A 21,331-nucleotide genomic window follows, 5' to 3' on the forward strand; every position below is an offset into this window, starting at 1 on the left:
TAGATCCTGTCTTCTTCTAGTAACACTCAGAAGTAAATAAGCATCAGAATAGGTATTCAATAAAAGCTCATTGAATTCCAGACCATTCTTTAATCACAGTTAAATAACAATTTAGGCCTATAGGGGGACAAATTGGATCTAACAAGTTATTGCAATGACTGCAACATTGGATCCTTAGATTCTTAGCTGAGTAGTCTTGGCAATTATTTCTGATATAGTAGAAAAAAGACGTCAAGAGTCCCATGTACTAGTTCTGTTTTTGCTACAATATGACTTTGGGCAAGCCACTTCCTCTAAACTTTGGCTTGCCCAAATATGAAAGGAAGGGGTGGAGACCATATGGTTTTAAAAAAATTTTACAGTTTTAACATTCTAGGTGTCAGACCACATTCAAAGAGTAAACAATGTTGATAAAGGTTAACTGAAGAAATAGAATTGTATTACAGGTTGCACCTTAAGTAGAATTTAGAAATACGTCCCGTTTGTTCTCAAGAGTTCCTTCTTCTCAGCAATTTCCATGAGTATTAAATACCTCCTACCATCGGAAAGCACCCAATGTCCTTTCTGTTCTCTCTGCTTTCTCACTTGCAGGTCAAGATAAACTGATTTGCTCACGTAACTGATCTCTCTCTAAGTTCTGTCTTATTTTTCGTAACCACAGATTTGCTCATAAGTTTACCAGACTGATTGACAATCTATTAAAAACAAACTGGCATTAAAATATTCCATTTGAACTGACCTCTGCTGTGGCTGTACTTCTCTTTTGTTGGCTATTCCACTGTGCGGTATTTGTAGCATTTTTCCCAGGTCAAGGACTTGGTATTTATATTGCATCTCTCTTAACGACAACATAAATTAAACAAACAAACAAACAAATCAGTATCTCAAGAAATGTATTCTGAGCTGGTCCCAGCTCCATCCTTACCAGAGGATTTGGAAGAAGAAAACCATAGTCTTCAGAAATGTGAAATCGTTCTAAAGACAATGATGGTGTTGTCTTCAAATCCTGACTTTGAGGCTCCATAATTTTGTTTGAAGTATCTGCACTGAAGCTGCTACTGAAGAGCCAACTGCCTCAAATATATCAAAGACCCAGGTTAAGGGAGCTTTGGATAGTATTTTTTCATTGTAGTTAATTATTCAGTGTCTGAGCAACAGGGGAGAACCTTGGCCTGAGGTTGAATTCCAGTCTGCATGGACTTTCTCTGACACAAGCTGAGTAAATAAAGGCTGCTGATAAAAACAAACAAGCAAACAAAACCATCCCAGAAAAAAATTCCTCCTTTCTTTTATCGATGCAAATAATCCATAACCAATCTATAAATCGAAATTGGGATGAGTTATTATGAGCCAGATCTGAGGACTAGCCCAGGGCATTCCTTCCCCAAGGAAGGAAGGGCACCAAAGAAGTGGGATGTACACAGTGGTTATATACTGTCTTGGAACAAAGAGCATACATCACATATGATAGGAATGTCCCTTTTACAGCAGTCATGAGATGGCCTAGCCAGCACAGCACAGCTATTCAAACAGCAGGTAGCAGGTCTACTCTCTCGAGCTGAGTGGTTACAGGTGAGTGCAGCAATCAATCTCTAGCCTAGGGAAAGATGCTTATCCTTAAGGAAATGCGATGTAGGGGAAGTTGCATCTTTATCTTAAGGGCATTTGTTCTTGTCTTTGGGACAGAGCAAATGCTTAAAGCAGATATACAACGCATACCCAACGGCCACGTCAGACCCTTTTGGAAAAACAAGGTCAGGTAAAATTAGTTTTATGCCAAATGGCATCCCCATGTACTCTAACATATTCTATTACTTATCATTTGTTTGTCAGTTCCCAGGAAGAGATGCTTATCCTTAAAGAAATGAAAGAAATGCTGATACGGGGGAGGTTACATCCCTATCTTTAGGGGCATCATTCTTGTCTTTGGGACATTGTAAATACTTAAAGCAGATGTACAATGCAGGCTCAATGGGCCAGGCCAGGTAAGGACCTTTTGGAAAAACAATGTCGTGCTGAATTAGTTTTAACCCACACGGCTTCATATACTCCACTATATCCTATTGCTAGTTGTTTGTCACTTTTCATACATGTGTAATATAAGAAGATTCATTTTAAACCCAGAGGCAAATTTGTTCTAGTTTGGAAAAGGGGAAGTGAGTCAGATCTTTGGCCACGGCTGATCCCAAATACCCTGACAGGAATCTGGTCCAGAGTGGACTTTGACCACTGAGTATTTATCCCAAAGGAGTAAACTATTAAAACTAGAAGTTGCTTAGGTTAGACAGATATTTCAGTGACGGGCAGAGAGTACAGTGGAGAGGAGGGCTCTAAATGCATATCAGAACCTCAAAAGGGTTCTGCATGTAGTTTGAACAGCATATTCTAAGATTATGATTGCTTTGATTTCCTTTAAGAAATAATATTTAATCACTTTTTGAAGTCTTTGATCACATTCAAGGAAGATGCGTATTTTTTTAAGTTTGACAAATGAGGTAGTGGATACCAACAAACTTAAGAGCCTGAGCAGATGATTTGATTTAGCTCTCCTCTTTTATCAAACATCTTCTGTGAACCTACCACTCAGATGGATGATTTTACCTATGAAGTAGGTACTACCAGATCCACTTTATGGATTAGTAAACTGAGGCACACACATGTGCATAACCCTGTCCACTGTCACTCCACTAATTATTAGCAGAGTGAAGACTAGAGCTGAAGTATCTTGATTTCCAAGCCATTGCTCTGTTCACTAGATCAGGCTGTCAGCTGTCTGTTAAAAGTGCCCTCACAGTTGGAATTCACTGTCATGTGGAGCCCATATGTTCCAGGCCATGGATGGTAGAAATTCTGAACAGTCGGCCTTTTGCCCAGTGGACCCTGAACTTAGGTCATGAGGTTATAAACAAGTTCATTTGGAAGCTAATTTACCTATGCACATCTTCTCCTTTCACCTTTTCTCTAAGATAAATGCAAGATCTAAGAGTAGGAAGTGCTCTGATAATGCATTTAACAGTTTCCACAGAGGGTTCAGCTTTGAAGGTTTTTTGTCAAAAGTAGGCTGATTGATTTATGGTCCATCAGACACCTCAGAGCAATCCTCACTTATCTACTTCCCCTCAGCCCGGTATCCAACCAGTCTTGAAATTCAGGTTCTTACACCTCCATTCCATTCTTATGTATTTCCAATTTCTCAAACTTTATGTGCTTAATCATATTCTTCTTCTTTCCTTCAATCTCAGATGAAAGAATGGCTCATTTATTTTTGTTTATGCTAGTCATGCTATTTTTCACCTATTTCTTCTGCACCCTCTCAAGAATTTTCTTTAACAATGTAATAGAATCATAAAATATCAGAACTGAAAGGGACATTTATAGAATAAACGATTTAGTTCAACACCCTCATTAAACATATGAAAAACTTGAGATTTATGGGAGTGGAATGACTTATCGCATGTCATCCTGACTGTTCGCATCAGAATTGGACTAGAATTCTGACTTGCTGCCTCTCAGCCCAGAACTTTCGCACTGTTAACTCAGCCAGGCCTACTGGAGCATGAATCTCTACTCTATTGCCTCTTCGCTCTGTGGCTTTTTAACAAGTGCCTTTGTTTATGCATCTGCAGAAAATAGAATGAGAAACCAAAAATGAAGCGCTTATCAGATAACGTAAGTGCTATTTTTCTCATAACTCCTTTCCCCTTATTCTGGAAATCCTTTTATAATATTATGTTTTTCTGGGTTTCTTTCCTATCTTTGACTATATCTTTTCTTCGATCACTGACACCTTTTTCTATTTCAGCCCTGAACATATAGATATTTTCAACTTTATTATAACTACTTCCCTATCTCACTGTGGACCCTAATAGCTTTAGAACAGGGGTCTTGATGCCAGGTGGAAGTTTGTGCTGGTCTCTGTTGCACCACTTTAGGCACAGCCCCAGAGACTTATTCTGCAGTGAAGAACACAATGGCCACACCCTCCATGAAGCTCTGCTTATCATCTTTCTTATTTACCTAGAGGAAGTTGATTAGACATAATCATACCAAGAAACTTCCTTTCCTAACAGTAGGGCTTGGAGTTTCAGAGTTGTAGGTCCTATAATCAACTTTCCCATGAACTACAGTGGTATTGGTGCACAACAATGGTTCCATTTCTCTTAGACTTGGTGTTAGGGCCTTTTGGAAATAGATCAAGGAGTATTCAGAAAAGGAAAAGAGATGTTCATAATGGAAATTTTTAGGGTATCATTTATATGTTTACTTGTGGCAGCATCTGATATACTTAGTTTCAGTTTTGAAGTGATGAAGTCCAAATCTGAATTGTCAAAACAATCAGTCCGAATCATTCTGGTACACCGAGACTGTTCTTGTACAACTCATTAATTACCTCTTTGTTCATAAATCTATTGGGATTTTCTAATCCTTTCCTTAATTGTTCAGGCATCTGGATTTTGCCTACTTCTCCTTTTTTTAAAAAACTCTTTTCCTGACATCTCCCGTGACATCTATTCCTTTTGATTGTGCTTCAAAACTAACAGTTCACAGTCATTATCTTTTTTCAATGCCAAATCCTATGGTAAGCATCTCCCAAGGAGTATCTCATTTAACCCTTATAACAGCCCTGGGAGTTAGGTGCTATTGTTATTCCCATAATTCAGCTGAGGAAACTGTAGCCTGGAAAAGTTAAGTAAAAGCCTAAGGTCATACTTTTTGTAAGTGGCAGAGTCAGGCCTGGAGCACAGTCTGACTTAAAGTCATCACTGATAAGCACTAGAGGCGTGGCTTCCCTTTCTTGGTTATTCTGCCTCATTGCATGGGTTCTAGCTTACCTTTGGGGATCTCCATAGTTCAGGTCAAGGCTTCCCTCTCTTCTCGCTTTGCTCCCTCTCTCTAGGTGATCACATCCACTCAAAGACTTCAGTCATCATCTCTAAGCTAATAACTCCCAATGTTTTGTTTCTAGTTGGATCTCTCTTGCCATGTACTAGATATCTTCACTTGACTGCTCTAAAGAGGCTTTATATGACATATTTTAATACATCAAACATACACTGAATACCTTCCATTAAGGCAGGAGCAAAGGCTTATAGAACCTTCACCAACTCGCTCAAGGTCTTGAGCAGAGAGCTGACTGCTTAGTGACAGGTCCAAGCTGTACTTACCACTCATTATAAGAACAAAGTTCATCTTCCTCATCTATTCCACGTGGTGGTGAATAGTATCTCATAACTGGCAATGTAATTTGAGGGGCCCCAAGAAGAATGAAAATGTAAGGATTGTTCTTCAAAATTGTTAAGAATTTCAAGACACTGACAGTAGAACATTAATCCAAATATGAGGCCCTTCTGCATGCAAGACCCTATGTGACTGCACAGGTTGAATGTCCATGAAGCTGGCCCTAGGGACCTCTGTTGCCATAGTTGACCAGTTAGAGACCTGGAAGTTGTCGCTCCTTAACATGCAACAGAACACCGGTCTTGCCAGTCCTACTGCCTTAATATTATTTTTCAAGTTTCCCTTTATCTCCCATTCTACTGCCATAGTTTTCAATCCCTTGCCCTTTACTATTGAAATATTATATCATAATAAGTCCCTAACTCATCTCTTTGCCTCAAGTCTAATCTCATAATACTTTCCCGTCATTTCAGATTTGAAACTTGTTGCCCTGTCTTTATTATTACTCCCCAATTTACTGCACTCCTACAATTTTTCTTTCCAATTACTGCCAGAGCCATTTAAGTATTTCTTTATTTACAATGGGCAAGCTTTAATTTAAGTATTATTCAAATATACAAATATAATAAAGTCATTTCACTGCTTAAAAATCTTTCCCTTTGTTTTCAGGATAAATTGAAACTACTTCACTGCATGGCTCTTGACATCAGTCATGGTTTAGCTTCACTGACCCATCACCCTTTGAATTCTTTTTTGCTTCAGTCATATTGAACTATGTGTACTTCTTCAAAGAGAACATGTTTTCACCACTGTTCTTTGTGCACTGTTCTCTCTCTCCCTGGAATTTTCTAAACTTTCTTTCACTTGCGTATGTACTACGCCCTTGAAAATGCAATTCATATATTACTTAATATAAGAAGGTCTATTCTTACCACACACCATTGCTAGTCCCATCCTCTCATTTCCTGATTTGTCCATGTAAAGCTCCATTCTTCCTCTGCTGCCCTCTGTTCTGGGTTAGGGACTATGGTTCTATGCTCCTATACACTCTATTTGTATTTATATAGCCCTTATTCCATTGTGTTGAAATACTCCATTTGTCCATTTCTCCACTAGTGAGCTCCTTGAAGGTAGAATTGGTGCCCTTAATCTTTCTCTCTCTACTCTCTAGCTCAGGGATTAGCGTACTAAGTTTGCCTGTTAAATGGCTATTGAACAAATGAGTAATTAGGGTAGAAATTCTTTTTTTTTCTTAATTTAGATCAATTCTAAACACATTTCTTTTTTGCTGAGGAAGATTGGCCCTGAGCTAACATCAGTTCTTTTTCTTTTCTCTCCCTAAAGCCCCAGTACATAGTTATATATCTTAGTTGTAGGTCATTCTAGTTCCTCTACGTGGGATGCCACCTCAGCATGGCCTGATGAGGGGTGTCTCAGTCAGCACCGAGGGTCCAAACTGACAAACCCTGGGCCATCGAAGCAGAGTGTGTGAACTTAACCACACTGCCACAGGCTGGCCCCTAGGATAGAGATTCTGATGCTTGTAGGGTTATGTCTAACCCCATTAATGAAACAATACTCTGACTAATCTCTATATAAGAGTAAAAGCAAAAATCTATGGGAACAGAGCTGAGAGAAAATTCCCTACAAGTTAATCCTCCAGTTGGGTGTGGGCAACCGCCTAAAATAATGGTTCTTGAAGAGAAGTGGAAAGATGGCAGATGGTTGTATCAGCCTGATCACTGGAGCTCTTCCCAGGGTCCGGGAGGCTTTGACTATCCTTGGAGAATTAGAGGATCTGTTATGTATATTCTACACAAAACACTCTCTGCAAAAGACAGGTTATTCTTGTATTACCTTTTCTCATTCACCCTGCCTCCAATATTTTTGAAAATTAGTAAAAAATAAGAGAAATAATTCCTGTTCTGACTTACTGACAGGATTATAGATAGGAAACAATGCCATTGAGTAAAAACATTTGGTAAACTTTTAAGATATATCAATATATAAAAATAGCTATTACATCAAAATCATTGTTTGTATGATCTGGAAGAAATATAAGTGCTATTCTACTTTTGAACATGTTGACTTTTGTTGTTTAAAATTTCCGTTAGATTAACCTAATCTATCAATTGACTTTTTCGTAGGTAAATTTGTAGATCACAAACATGATTGAATCATAGAGTTGGAAAGCACCTTAAGAATGACCTATGAATCTCTGATCATTTTACATGTGCAAAAACAAACCAGAGAGGTTAAGTGAATTGTCTGAAGTCACATAACAGGTTCTTTTTTTAATAGACTTTGGTTTTTGGAGCAGTTTTACGTTCATAGAAAAACTGAGCAGAAAGTACAGAGAGTTCTCGTATATCTCCTGCCCCACACAAGCACAACTTCCCACACCAGAGTGGAACACTTGTTACAAACTATGAACCCACAAGGACACATCATTATCATCCAAAGTCTGTAATGTACTCCTGGTGTTGTACATTCTATGGGTTTTGGCAGCATATAACCATATGTATCCACCATTAAAGTGTCATACGGAATAGTTTCACTAAAGTAAAAATCCTCTGTGTTTCCCTTATTCATCCCTCCCTCCCCCAACCCCTGGCAGCCCCTCATCCTTTTACTGTCTCTATGGTTTTGCCTTTGCCAGAATGTCATACTGTTGGAATCATACAGTATATAGCCTTTTCAGATTGACTTCTTTCACTCAGTAATATGCTTTTATGGTTCCTCCATGTATTATCACGGCTTGAACACTCATTTCTTTTTAGCACTGAATAATATACCATTGTCAGGATGAACCTGAGTTTATTTATCCATTCACGTATTGAAGGGCGCCTTGGTTGCTTCCAAGTTTTGGCAATTATGAATAATCATCCCTGTGCTGGTTTTTGTGTGGACAAAAGTTTTATTTTCCTCTCCTTAAATTATGGATTCCAGTGATGAACAAATGCAATGACTCTCGTTATCATGGACCATATATATTTTTATGTTTTCTTTCAAGCTATTAACTTTACTTTCTCTTACCAAGATGTAAGATTCTTTAGTTTTTTCAACTATCTGACATAAATCTTCTCTTTTGATTATTTTTACCCCCTCATAAAACCGAACCTCAAAATTGACATCAGGGGGCCGGCCCAGTGGCACAGTGGTTAGGTGCGTGCATTCCGCTTCAGTGGCCCGGGATTCACCGATTTGGATCCTGGGTGTGGACATGGCACCGCTTGGCAAGCCATGCTGTGGAAGGCATCCCACATGTAAAGTAGAGGAAGATGGGCATGGATGTTAGCTCAGGGCCAGTCTTCCTCAGCAAGAAAGAGGAGGATTGGCAGCAGATGTTAGCTCAGGGCTAATCGTCCTCAAAAAAATTAAATAAAATAAACACCAGGGTAATTTTTCATCAAAATGCATTTACAGTACTTTGTAAAATAAAAGATTTTTAGAGACTTAGCGTTTAAAAGCTGAACAAATCTGGAAACATATTCCTATTTCCTCCAATACTTATTTTGTACATTGTCAAGTCTGTACCTACTGATGTTGCCAGTGGGTGAGCACATTCTATCAACAAGAGAAAAGCTTTTCCATCATTTGGATGATAAATAATAATCACATTCCCATCACTAGATTATATGAACAACTCATTTAGAAACTTTGCACGTGCCTCTTCTGAATGAAATACGTTCACCACCACCCTTTTGTTTTTCAGTTGATTGATTTTGACCTGTGAACAGTTAAAGGAGGTGTAATGGTTCACAATGTACATTTCTGATAATCCAATAGTGGCTCCACACCTCAGGTTTTACTTTTTTCCGAAAATTTAGCATTTTGTAATCTGCCAATGTTGCTTTATTTACTGTGGTTTTGGCTGTGCCAGTGTCAAAAGGTGGTCTCCCAATAAGTAATGTATAAAGCATACAGCCCAAGCATTATCTAAGTCTTTGTGCACTTTGAGTTGTAATTTCTGGGGAAAATGTGATTACGAGTTCCACATAACGTAGACTGCTTTTTATATGGCATTTTCAATTGAGTTGCTAGTCTCAAATTGGCATTCTTGATGTTCACGTTATACATAAGCAAGAAGTGAGTTCCTGGTGTAATATATCATGAATATGAAGAGACAACATTTTTGTGATGATCTGGTGCATAAAGTCTTAAGCTTTGTTTTTTGAGAAGGCTTTCATTCTGTTCTTTAATATCGTGTCCTTTTTCTTTTATGGTACATTTCTAATACTAGGTACACATAATTGAAATCTTCAAAATAGTAAAAAGCTCTAAAGTAGAAGTATATTCCTATTGGTAGTGTATTTTCACCTCATGTAGGATTCTCTGTACCATTCCAATTTTCTTATACATTATTTTGACTGCAACTTCCAAATAAGTGTGAATGGACTCAGTTCTGTAGACACCAGCAGATGATCCTTTACAAAACAGATTTCCAGCTTTCAAATTTCCCATCTTCTCTCCCACACAGGTCACCGCATTTCCAGGTACTGACTCTGCTCCCATTAAGCTCAATTCCCATGACTGCACCTGCTATGGGAAGACCACAGCCACCAAAAGGTCTCCAAGGCATCTTCCAGGTCAGGGCCATGCCCCCAAGTTCCCATTTTGAAAAGCTTCAGCTGGTTGCCACACATAGCAGTAATGGGAACAACAGTAGGTCTTCTTACCACCCTGCCTCCACTACTCTCGTTATGACAACACAGTGAAAAGTCCTGCATGAATTGGGAATTTTTGGGGGAGCCCATGCAATCTCGTGTGCAGTACTTTGATTGCAAAAGGCAAAAGGATCAGAGTTTTCTTGTGAGAAAAGTTGTTCCTTACTGGGAAGTTGTACTGTGTAGTGGTTTGACATATTCTGGAGTCAGATTGCCTGAGTTCAACTTTTTATTTTGCCATATTCTTCTAACTGTGTGGCTTTTGAAAGCAACCGAACTCCATTGGGTCTCCATTTCCTTCAAAGTAGCTAGTACTCATCTCATAGGTTCGTTGAAATGATTAAGTGAATTGATACATGTGACACTTTTAGAATAGTAAGAGGTACTTGGAAGAATTAAGGAAATAGTAACTATCAGTACTAATTTACAGATTTAAAAGTTGCTCTTTCGGGGGCAAACTCTAAATAAGTGTGCACTATATTCTAGAGTTCTGGAGAGGAAGGCTTGCATTGTGTGGACCATTGTGTCTCAGAGTTGGCAAGAAACTTAGAGATCATCAAGTGCATGTTTATATGCCAAGTTTTTAGCTTGTCTGAACTTTTAACTCTTCAATTGTTTATTGTCACATAAAACAATTCTGTGGAAATGAGAAAATATCTATCTTTGGCTGATGACTAACTGATAATAAATGTATAACTCTTGACACTAGCTCTTATACAGGGTATGAGGGGTTCGGAGTGGTGTGAACTGAGCAAAATTTTCTCTGTACCATTAATATTATATTTAATATATTAGAGTGAGAAAAATAAGATATAAATTATACATAAGGAACCTCAGTCATTTATTGGGCAAAAGTTCATTAAAGAAGCAAGGGGATAAAGAGTAAGAATATTTAACTTTCTGAATCCTTAATATGAAAAAGATACATATTTTAAGCTAAATTCTCCTTACTTACGGAAAACAGCATGTGGAGGAATATACCACTACAAACTCCTGATTTTACTAGGACATAGACTGGGATGGAATTATCGTTAATTCTATTCAAATAGGATCTATGTTACTAAGAATTCATTACATCTAAGTAAAACCTTCTCTTATGGTAGGAAAACACCTTCACTCTCTGGTGACCGCTCCCCCCAGAGGAACACTCACTGTGATGAGGGAATGCCAGAGTAGCAGGACTTCTTTAGAAACATATCCAGGATTCTGTTGTACCTCTCCCAGTCTGGAGAGGAGTGACTTAGAGGAAAATCAGGAATCTTGGTCTCTATTATTTGGATAGAAATGAGAGAATAGACTCTGAAGAGCAAGTGTCCACACTCTCTGTGGAGAACTTGAAGCTGGGTTTCTGTCTATCACCTACACAGCAACAGTCCAGTGTCAGTGACAAGGCCCCTTGCTTCTCCCTCCCTCTACCTACTTCTCCTCCTGCAGGTCAGATGGATGAGCTGTTCTAAAGGGGAAAGTGTGGGTGAAGGATCTTGCTGAGGGGACCAAAGATGCTCTGCATCTCAAGGTGATTCAATACTAATTAGGTAAAACCAACCCTGGGGGAGAAACTCCTGAAGTGCAGAAGTGCAGCCCTGTCACGTGCAGCTGTGGAGCCAGAATGATCAGGGTGGCAGATAGCGCAGAAAAAACCTTAACTTGGAGCTAATAAATGATCCTCAGCAATTTACCTCCATCCTAGTAGTACTTTATAGTTTCCTAACACTTTAGCACTATAGTATCTTATTCAGTCCTCACAGGAACCTGGTCAATGAGGTAGGGCAAGTATTATTATGCTCATTTTACAGAAATTCAGAGTGACTTGCCTAAGGTCACAAAGCTGATAGATGTCCAAAATGGAATCCGTGACTTGGTCTCCTGACTCTCCGTTTAATGGTTTCTCACCCGAGTCAAACTCAAAGACATGATGATCTTTCCAGTTATCTCTAAAAATTACAAGCTTGTGCACACACACATATATATAATATATGCATACTTTTTTCACTGTAAATTTATATATGCTCACTGCAGAAACAGTGACAGGAGAATAAAGAAGAAAATGTGTCCATGGGACTTTTGGTGTACTTTCTGGGGAATCAAGTGAGATTTTGTTGTGAGAAGGAAGTTTTTACTTGATTTTATTGGGTTATATTAGAGAAACAATGTTAAAATAGTTTTCAGACGTTTAATTTTAGAAATATGTGACTCCATTTCCCTCCTCAAATCTACTTGGGTGTACTCAACCCATCTCCTCAGATCTGGGCTTTTCATAAATTGGAACTGCTTGCTAATCTTGAACCCACGCAACCACTGTTCCCTTTTTCTCTTCTCATCTTTAAGAGCTTACCCAATTTCTGGCTGACCATCTATTACCTCATGAGATCCTGCTAAATCATCTCATTTCCTCCCCTTCCCCCTTCTCTAACCTAGTCTACCCCAAGTCTAGAGAAGAAGATGAGAATTATCAAAAAACTTAAGTTCTCCTCTCATTTATAACTAACTGTGTGACCTTAAGTAAGTTACTTCACTCTTCTGAGCCTCAACTTTGTCATCTTTAAAATGAGTTTGGCTCATATGACTTTTAAGTTCTTCTCCAGCCCTAACTTTCTTAGATTCCATTATCAAATAAATTCATGCCAGAGTGTGAGTGCCTGATAACCCTGACTTCCCAGGAGAACCTGTATTTCAAAGGTGACCTCTTCTTGCTGGCCCAGATTAATTTATTCATAAGTTCACTAATCTTTTATATAATTCAACAGATACTTGCTAAGTATCTATTAAGAACTGGGGATGCATGGGTGGGGTAAACAATACAGAGTGTCCCTGGCATCACGAAGCTTATTATGTAACAAAAATACAGACAAGTAAACAAATAATTGTGAAAAAGTGTGATTTTACTATAGGGAAAGTACAGGAATCTATTAGCCAGGCTTGAAGGGTAGCAGTGTGAAGTGGGTCTCATCTGGAGCAATATGTAATAATTATGAATAAAGAAATTTTTAAACATCTTATTATATCAATTTTTATTGACTTTCATCATTACATTCTATAGAATATAGACTATAACACTTCTAATATAATTGCTTTTTATTGTTTTCATACAAGCAATGCACATATATCAGAAAAAATTATTTTGAAATCTTTTATAATGTACTGTTAAGAAGTTGCATATTAATAATTCATGGGCCTGATATAATGAGCAGTCACATTAATATACACAGACATCTTTGTCTTGACAAAATGTACCCATGCCTAGGTTTCATTATTCTTCCTTCAATAAGGCGATCTCAGTTGTTCTTCTTACAGACTTTAGGAATTGCATGACATCAGTGCCTCCAGTTCCTTTATTTTCCTTTTCTGATAGCTCTTCAGGTGTTTGGTTTTTCATGGACTGCTGGTGTGCAGGAATCACAATGTACTTAGTAACTATTTGCAAATGGTAGCTTCTCAGGGAGACCATAGCTTTCACACAGTCATTATAAGCTGCCTGCAGGCTATCATTACCTTCTGAAAGGACAAACTCACGGACTGAGGGGCCTGACTCTAATGAGCGAAGAAAGTTTTGGTGAGCTGGTGGCATATATGTTCTCATTTCCTGGAGGAATTCAGCAGCAGATTCTGAAGGTACAAGAGAAGGATGAGTTAGCAGGGAGGCCAAAGCATTCCCCAATCCAGGGGAGAAGGGCAGAGTGAGGTCAGAGCTGGTGGGGGATCACAGGCCAACATTGTAGCATGAAGCAGGAAGGAGTTTACCACCATCCTATTAGAAGGCTATTAGTCTTGCTACTAGTAATGGGTAATTGCTGTAAAATATGCTTAATTCTGATAACCACACAAGCTAAACTCTTTCTTTTATAATAAATATTTTTGTTCGTACTTCCTTTCTCACTTTCCTACTGTATTTGATCCTTCTAAAAAGCCAGTGATATAGACAGGATATATATATAATCTATACTTGACAGGTTACAACACTGAGTCCAAGAGAGTTTAAGGGATCATTTGTAAATAATTCAATGAACTAAGAAAAAAGCCTATTTCCACCCAGCCCAATGCTTTTCCCTTTGACTATTAACTACATGTTTAGGAAAACAGAGAAAGACAGAAAGAAGTTCCTCCTGGAGCTTCTTCCTCTGTGCCATCTAAGCCCCTAGAAGGAATATAGTGAATGTGGCTCATCTTTAAATGTTGGTGCAGACATTGCCCCTGGGCTGCTGGGGAAGCAGGATGGAGGCAAGGGCAGTGCCAAGCCTCTCTTTGTCGCTGAGGTCTCCACCTCCTCAGCTTCAACTCATAGTCAGTCTCATTTGCAGGTGACTTTCTCTTTCTGAATCTGATCATACATTTTCAGAACATGTGAGATTAGCTTCACCACAGCCAATCAGACCTCATATACATGTTCAAATGTTAAGATCAAAAGGGTGATGAACTTGGGTTTGAGTTCTGGCTTCACTGCTTTCTAGAAGGTTAACAGGGAGCCAGTCACTAATCCTCTGCAAGTTTCTTCTTCTTCATCTGTAAAATGAGACGATGGCGATAAAGTCTCTATTGTATTGATTCTCCTAAAAGCATTGGTAAGCTCAGATGAGATGCTGATGGGAAGGTAATTTTTAGATACTAAAATACTATTTTGTTAACATAAGATATGATTATTAGTTGCCATTTTCTACTCACTTTCACCAGCACTCTGCTTGACCCCCAGCAGAACATCGAAGCACTGAAAGATGCTGCTTTGGGCTGCACTGCCCCCAGCGAACTTCTTTGGGGTGTCCCAGACGCCTTCATACAGCAGACCTTCTGACAGCTGGGGGTTGCCTTTCCAGCTAGGCCAGGAAGGAAAGAATAACTTTTATTTGAATTAATTGGCAAATTTTCACATTTAAATCTTGTAATGGAGGATGAATTGAAGGTGATGTGAGATAGATTTCATTTTTCTTCTTCCAGACTTCCCCTTCCACTCATGCTCATGCATGAGAATAATAAATAAAATGATTTTGAGCAAATTTGGCATATGTATTCTGTGAAAGGAATTTACCTTTGCTCTGGCAAAGCTCAGTCCACTCTCTTTAAATGACTAGCTTTTCTCTCCATAATCCAGAGCATGCCTGGCCAAGTAATAACAGAGTCTATTCTTTCTCTACAATATGTATTTTAGGATGTAAATTATTTCCTAAACCCAATGGAGAGTGGGGACCATGAGTGGGAATTTGATGTGTCCTTTGGGTTAATTGTTTAAGAGAAAACAAATTCAAGCTTCAGTCTACATACCCAGACAAGTATATGCGAAGAATACCAAAAAATTCTTTTGGGTCCACGTAGTCTGTAAAAAGATGGGATGTGTTTAATTAAGCAGCATCAGAGATATTGGTGAAAATCAAGATATTGTAAACCACTGATAGTGGATTTCAGCATAGGCTGCAGCAAAGGCATGAGGTCAGTCTGTGCCCTCTCCCAGGCGAGCCCTGCTCATCTCCTGTGTCCAGTGAATGGCTGAATGGGATCTACCACAGGGCTAACACACAGCTTGTGTCAAACAGCATGGGCCCACCAACCAAGCATCCTCACGAGACCAATTAAACTGTCAACATTTCTTTAAGGCTACTTCATGTGCTTAGTGATATAACAGATAAACTACTCACATAAAGAAACAAACCTAAACAAAGGAAAAACAGGAATAAAAACACCAGGAGCCCCATGGACCACATCCCTGGGTCTCCTTCTCCAAAGTTTGCTCATGTCTTTGATTTGAAGGTCAATCTTCTTGCCAAGCAACTCAAAGCCCAGTGATGTACAGCCCACTAGGGCATATTTCCTTTTGCAAATCCTTTTTATGTACTTTTTTGGTTATTCTTGTATTTTAGCTATTAGTTTTGCAACAACCTTTGAGCTCAATGGCTTTTCTCTGTTGTATCTTAGTTAACTTCTAAAAAGCATAATTCATAGAGAGCTCCTATCAAACAGAAGCTAAGTGTTTCAGAACTTAAAACAGCCTGTACCTTTGGCAAGTTTCTCTATCGTGTTTAATGGGAGGCACGGATGTTCCTTAGAGTTAAATAGACCTACCTTGGAATTCTGGCTTCATTAGTTACTGCCTATGTACTTAGGCCATTTATCTTATCTCTCTGAATTTAGATTCCCTCATCTATAAAATGGACATAATAAAACCTACCACATGGAACGTATAATGATTTAGTGACATAAAGTAGACAAAGTGAAAACACACTACTAAGTGAGGGTTGTTTTTGCTTCCATTTTTTTTCAACAACTCTTACATCTCAGATAATCAGAAACTTTTGACTGCTGGCCCAGAATGTTGTATGGCATACAATACTTGCCATGAATTTGGTGAAACACTTCAAGGGCGTTGCGTAGACAAGAAGTTATATCAATCAGTGCCTTTTGCAAAGTGTCCCGGTCCTGATGTTGTACTGCTTTGAATATAATCGGAATTTCCTTAAAAAAAAAAGAAGGCAAACACTTAAGATTTCCTAGCACTAAACATTAACATAAAATAAAATTCTCCTAAATCTTAATCCCTAAATTAAATTTGAGATTTCCGTTTCTTTCTTGGGCTGAGTACCCTCCAATTGTTTGACTAATTTCCTTATTTTCAATTAGGCCTGGATTTGTCTTTATTCATTTATCATTTAGAAATGTTTATATAGTTTTATATATTTCTATTTCTAATAGTCAAAACCACTGAATTTATGTCACTATGTGATATAGTTACAATGCCAAATTGCATTCAAAATATTTCTCTCTTATTGGGGTTTCTAGTTTGATTGATTTATTTATTTAATATTCTGGCTCCTACATTTTATATTTTAGGTGATACACAAAAATAAATAAAATATTTATGTCTATCGGATGATCCTTTACCTCCAATTAAATAGTCAAATGCTGTATTTAGTTAGGATAAAGTTACTTCTCGAGTCATAGAGCTCAGTTACTAAGTGATTGCTCTGCTTGTGTGAATCAAGATACAAAGTTTCCAGTGGAGATGGACATACTTTGATTGCAGAAGCAGCTGCTAGTTCCACCAGTAAAGAAATCAGGAAGAATCCTTTACCACAGTCCCCACCAGGAAATGAGAACAGAATGTCCATGTTCCTAAAGAAATCAAAGAAGTCAAGAATTTAGCAAAAATCTTGGTATATTTATTGACGACTTTATAGTTTTCAAGTATTTTTCATTTATTCTATTTTATTTTCAAAATAATCTTGTGAGATCATTATGGCAGGTTTTACTATCTCCATTTCACAGCTGGGGATATCAATGTCAGGTCCTTTGTCTAAGATCATATGATTCATAGTAGATTTAATAGTAGATTAAGCTGGGACTTGAAATTCCATTCTAGAACCTATATACATATATATGCTCAATGCTGATAGAGATATTTGCTTTAAGGTATAATTTTCAGAAGTAGTCTTTTTGCTTAAATAAATATATTCATATCCGCATTTTTATCTGGGAACCTGATTCAGTTTCTCTGCCATGCAAAGGGATTGACTGGGGAATTCAAATAACTGATTAGATCCTATTTTCTTTCTTATTGAAGTTTTGCATTGGTGCAAACATGGCTTCAGTATCTGTGTAGCTATGAGTTTTGTGCTGGTTAAATTTATGGTTTCTGAAGGCAGACCATTTCTGCAGCTTGCTTGCTGTGTGACCTTGAGCAAGATATGTCATCTGTTTTTGCTTCAGTGTTCTCATCTGTAAAATGGGACTGATGATATCATCCTCCCATTTAAAAACCTTCCGTAGCTTTCCATTTTTTTAAAGACACTGTTTAAATCCCATGTCATAGCCAGAAGTCCTACATAATCTTTTTTCAAAATTTATTTCTTTATCCCTTTCCCATGTACTTTCATCATTCTTCATGTAGTAGCAACACTAGCCTTCCTTCACTTCTGATAATACTCCAAGATTTTTGTCACTTCAAGGCACTCACTCTTGCTGTTTCCTCCATTATGAACACTCCCATCTTCCCCTCCTTCTAGTTAACTCCTACTCACTCTTCAGGGCTCAGCTTAAACAACGTGCTGCAGGGGTTCCTCCTTCATCTCTTTGTTTGATTAGAGCGCCCAGTACTTTATCTTCTTACCAGTTTCTCTTAATCATATAGCAATTTACATAATTTCCGTATGTCTCCTTTCCTCCACATTAGTCCAGCTTCACCAGGGCAGGCTTATTATACCTATGATATTTACCTTTGTGTCCTTAACTCTTAGCTTCTGCTTGGCACATAGATCAAAAATAGGAAGGATTGGGTCAAAAAGAACAGGTTTATGTTTCTGGCCGCTGAGGCCATTAAGTCATAAATACACAAGTGTGTGTGCTTTTGTATTTATATGTATTAATTACATTTGTATATGTGCAAGTCCTATTTTTGCATGTATCTATAGCTATAATATCAAGCAGACACAGTCATATCACAGTCGTAGATACAATTAAGTGCTGGTATTATTTGCTCTTTAAACAGTTATTTTAATTACTTTTTCCCTGAGTTTAATTGGTATTTTAAAAAATGCATTTGGAGAATATGATAAACCTACATTTACTTTGGATAACAAGCAATTCTTAGACTAAAATGAGAATCAAATACTTACTCATAAGTCATGGGCCTTATGAAAGCAGACATGAAGCAATGGACCAGTTGGAAGAGAGAAAGAAAATCAATTTAAAAATCAAATGGTTTTGAGTTATTGTTATTAGATTTACTACTACTGACCTAACAAAGGTAAGACATAATCAGATAAAAAAAGAAAAGCGTATGTTTTTTATATTTCTTAAGTAAGCATTACAAACCCTTAACTTAGGACTTTATAAGTGAAATAAAAAATTAAATATGCAAGGAACAAACACATGAATAGTTGAAACTAGTTGTAACTAAAAAGAAACTTTTATAGATCAAATCCTTTCCTTTTGTGGTATCCTCGTGTCTAGGATACTCCTCTGCAGATAAATGCCCAGAGCCCTGGGGCACACAGTTCTCTTGTCCCCTTATTGTAGCAGATCTTATCACTAAGTGGTTAGTGCTGCTGAAGATGTGTTGACTCTTAAATGCAACTGGATAGTTACAAATTAAATTTGTAGAATCTCAAAAACATGTTAATCAAGGGCAGACAGACACAAAAGAGTGCATACTCTATGGTTTCATTGAGATGAAATCCAATAACAGAAAAAACTAATTTTTGATATGGCAAATCAGAATTATTTATCTGGGGGTAGGAAATGGAATGAAAAGAGCCACAAAGGAATTTTCTGAGGCGACAGAAATATTCCGTATCTTGTTTAGGATTACACATGTGTATATAACAGTCAAATTCATCAAACTGAACACTTAAGATTGGTGCATTTCATCGTATGTTAATTATACACTTCTCTTTCATATATGTAGAATACATTCGTAGTTACAGATACACCAGTCAAGGAAAACACACCCCCAAAACAGCGAAGGAAGATGTGCTGCCAAAAATTAACCCAGTGGCTAACACCCTGATGAGTCTCACAGCATGCACTCCTTCATTCCTATGATAATCAGTGTACCTACCCGCTGGGATCCTTTTTCTTCCAGTTGGCCAAGACACAGTCTGCATAAACCAGAATAGGAGGCAGTCCCAGCTTCTCAGAGAGTCTGCAGTAAGGAATAGCAATATTGCTTGGCAGGACCTAATTAAAACACAGTATTTAGTATTAGCCCTTAAAGTGTTTTACCTTTTCTACTGCATCCTGAGTGCCAACCATTAGCTGTTCTATATAGAATGGCATCCTGAAACCAAACAAACATAATTTTCTCTTCCTCCATTTCATAACTTAATTCCGGTAATTGTTAAATGTTTACATTTTGGATTTGTGTTGATGTGGACATAATCTGATTATAGAGAGCAAAAAGAGGTAGAGGACAGGAGGAAGAAAGGCTGTATCCTTGACTGTCTAATGGCCTGTGAGTTATTCCCAGTCATTCATTCATCCATCCGTCCCATGAATATTTGTTAGGCAACTCCTCTATGCAAGGTACTCATTATCCGCCAGCAATGCAAAGATAAAAGCAATTGTCTCATAGAAGCTCAAAGTAATTTGTAATTATAACTTTTGGATGTGATACATACTAGCAGTGTAAACAGATTGCTGCTCTTGGAGCACAGAGCTGACAGAAACTCTCTCCTGGATGATTTTTTATAAAACCTCACGGAAGAGTGACATTGGTGCTTGGCTTTGAAGGCTTACCTGTGTCGGAACGAGGAATCTCCTTTACCCTTGCTTTATAGTTCCATGCAGAATATATAAATTGGACTGAAACTTTTGGTTTATCTCAGCTGTTTCACTCACACTTCCTGAAGGAGGATTAAAGTCTCACCTAATTGTTGCGTTTAGGAGTGAAACTACAGCTCAGCCCTCTTTTCTCCTCAACTCTTCTTTTCCTGAGCCTGTTATTCATAGAATTTTGCTCTGTGTTTGGCCATATAGCAAAAGGCTCCTACTTCCAAGGGTCAATCCTGATGGGTAGGCACACTCAGCAGGCCCATTTTTGCCACATACTCAAGCCATGTTCTCCAAATGCTCTACTAGTCATAAAGCTGACATTTTATTCTATATCTGCCTGACTTCATCTAACTATAATTTGGTTTTTATATTTGGATGGTCTCGTGTAATAATTAAGGATATCCTTGTCATCAGCGGCCTATGGTTCGAATTTGTCTGTCTAACCAGGCAAAGGACAGGGATGCGTGGCCCACCTGGCATGGTGGGTGGTGGGACTTCTGTGTGACTATGTGGCCCATTCCACAGTTCTTTGAAAGTCAGGGGGTCCACAACCCAAGTGGCTTCAGATTAGCTTAATACTTGTAGATATGGTTTAGGCAAGAGAACACAGTGTTACAATAGAATCATTGACTCTAAGTATTAAACACCTGGATGTGTGCTTCCCGTTGCAGAGCTTGTGCTTCTGGGAATTCAGACATTTTGACTGGCAAATGATTTGCACATGTTTCAAAAGGAAACAAATCTTGCCCCTCTCTGATTTAGAGAAGAGATCAAAGGGAAGCAAAAAGGGAAGAAGTTGAATTGAATAATTAACTTGAAATGACTCAGGAAAAAGAAAGGAAATGTTCAAACACATCTTAATGTATTAATGACCTTCATGAAGATGCTAAGAAACTCAGATGCTAATTTCTTGTCCATTCTCAAACAAAATGTGCCTTATATTGATGTATCTTATTTTTTACCCATTTATTTTCTCTTTTCAACAATTTCCTCACTTAAATATTTTTATCTTTTTATATATCTATTTTTTTTTGCTCAGGAAGATTTGCCCTGAGCTAACATCTGTTGCCAATCTTCCTCTATTTTGTATGTGAGCCACCACCAGAGCATGGCCACTGACAAGTGGTGTAGGTCCATGCCTGGGTACCGAACCTGGGCTGCCGAAGCAGAGCACAGCGAACTTAACCACTAGGCCACTGGGGCTGGCCCTACATAGTTTTTTTTTATTACTATCT

At 38.1% G+C, this 21,331-nt stretch overlaps 2 protein-coding genes and 1 pseudogene across 3 annotated transcripts in view; all 3 read right to left on the reverse strand.

Annotated features, from left to right (window-relative positions):
- The window catches only part of IDO2 (indoleamine 2,3-dioxygenase 2), a 54,588-nt gene extending 53,438 nt beyond the window's left edge, over positions 1-1,150 (reverse strand). The window contains exon 1 of the mRNA XM_014837751.3: positions 926-1,150. Within this exon, the coding sequence (XP_014693237.1) occupies positions 926-1,024 (99 nt within the window). The 5' untranslated portion in view covers positions 1,025-1,150. The remainder of the gene's footprint in view (positions 1-925) is intronic.
- A 6,857-nt stretch (positions 1,151-8,007) lies between these two features.
- On the reverse strand, positions 8,008-9,831 carry LOC139042254 (serine/threonine-protein kinase PLK4-like; annotated as a pseudogene).
- A 3,008-nt stretch (positions 9,832-12,839) lies between these two features.
- The window catches only part of IDO1 (indoleamine 2,3-dioxygenase 1), a 125,418-nt gene continuing 116,926 nt past the window's right edge, over positions 12,840-21,331 (reverse strand). For both annotated transcript variants that reach the window (XM_044750990.2, XM_044750992.2), the window contains 7 exons: positions 19,384-19,502; positions 18,440-18,454; positions 16,841-16,940; positions 16,166-16,283; positions 15,099-15,150; positions 14,505-14,653; positions 12,840-13,451 (listed from right to left, as the gene is read on the reverse strand). In XM_044750990.2, the coding sequence (XP_044606925.1) occupies positions 13,096-13,451; positions 14,505-14,653; positions 15,099-15,150; positions 16,166-16,283; positions 16,841-16,940; positions 18,440-18,454; positions 19,384-19,502 (909 nt within the window). In that variant the 3' untranslated portion in view covers positions 12,840-13,095. The remainder of the gene's footprint in view (positions 13,452-14,504; positions 14,654-15,098; positions 15,151-16,165; positions 16,284-16,840; positions 16,941-18,439; positions 18,455-19,383; positions 19,503-21,331) is intronic.

The sequence above is a fragment of the Equus asinus genome, chromosome 27, assembly GCF_041296235.1.
Source record: "Equus asinus isolate D_3611 breed Donkey chromosome 27, EquAss-T2T_v2, whole genome shotgun sequence".
NCBI classification, from domain to species: Eukaryota; Metazoa; Chordata; class Mammalia; order Perissodactyla; family Equidae; genus Equus; species Equus asinus.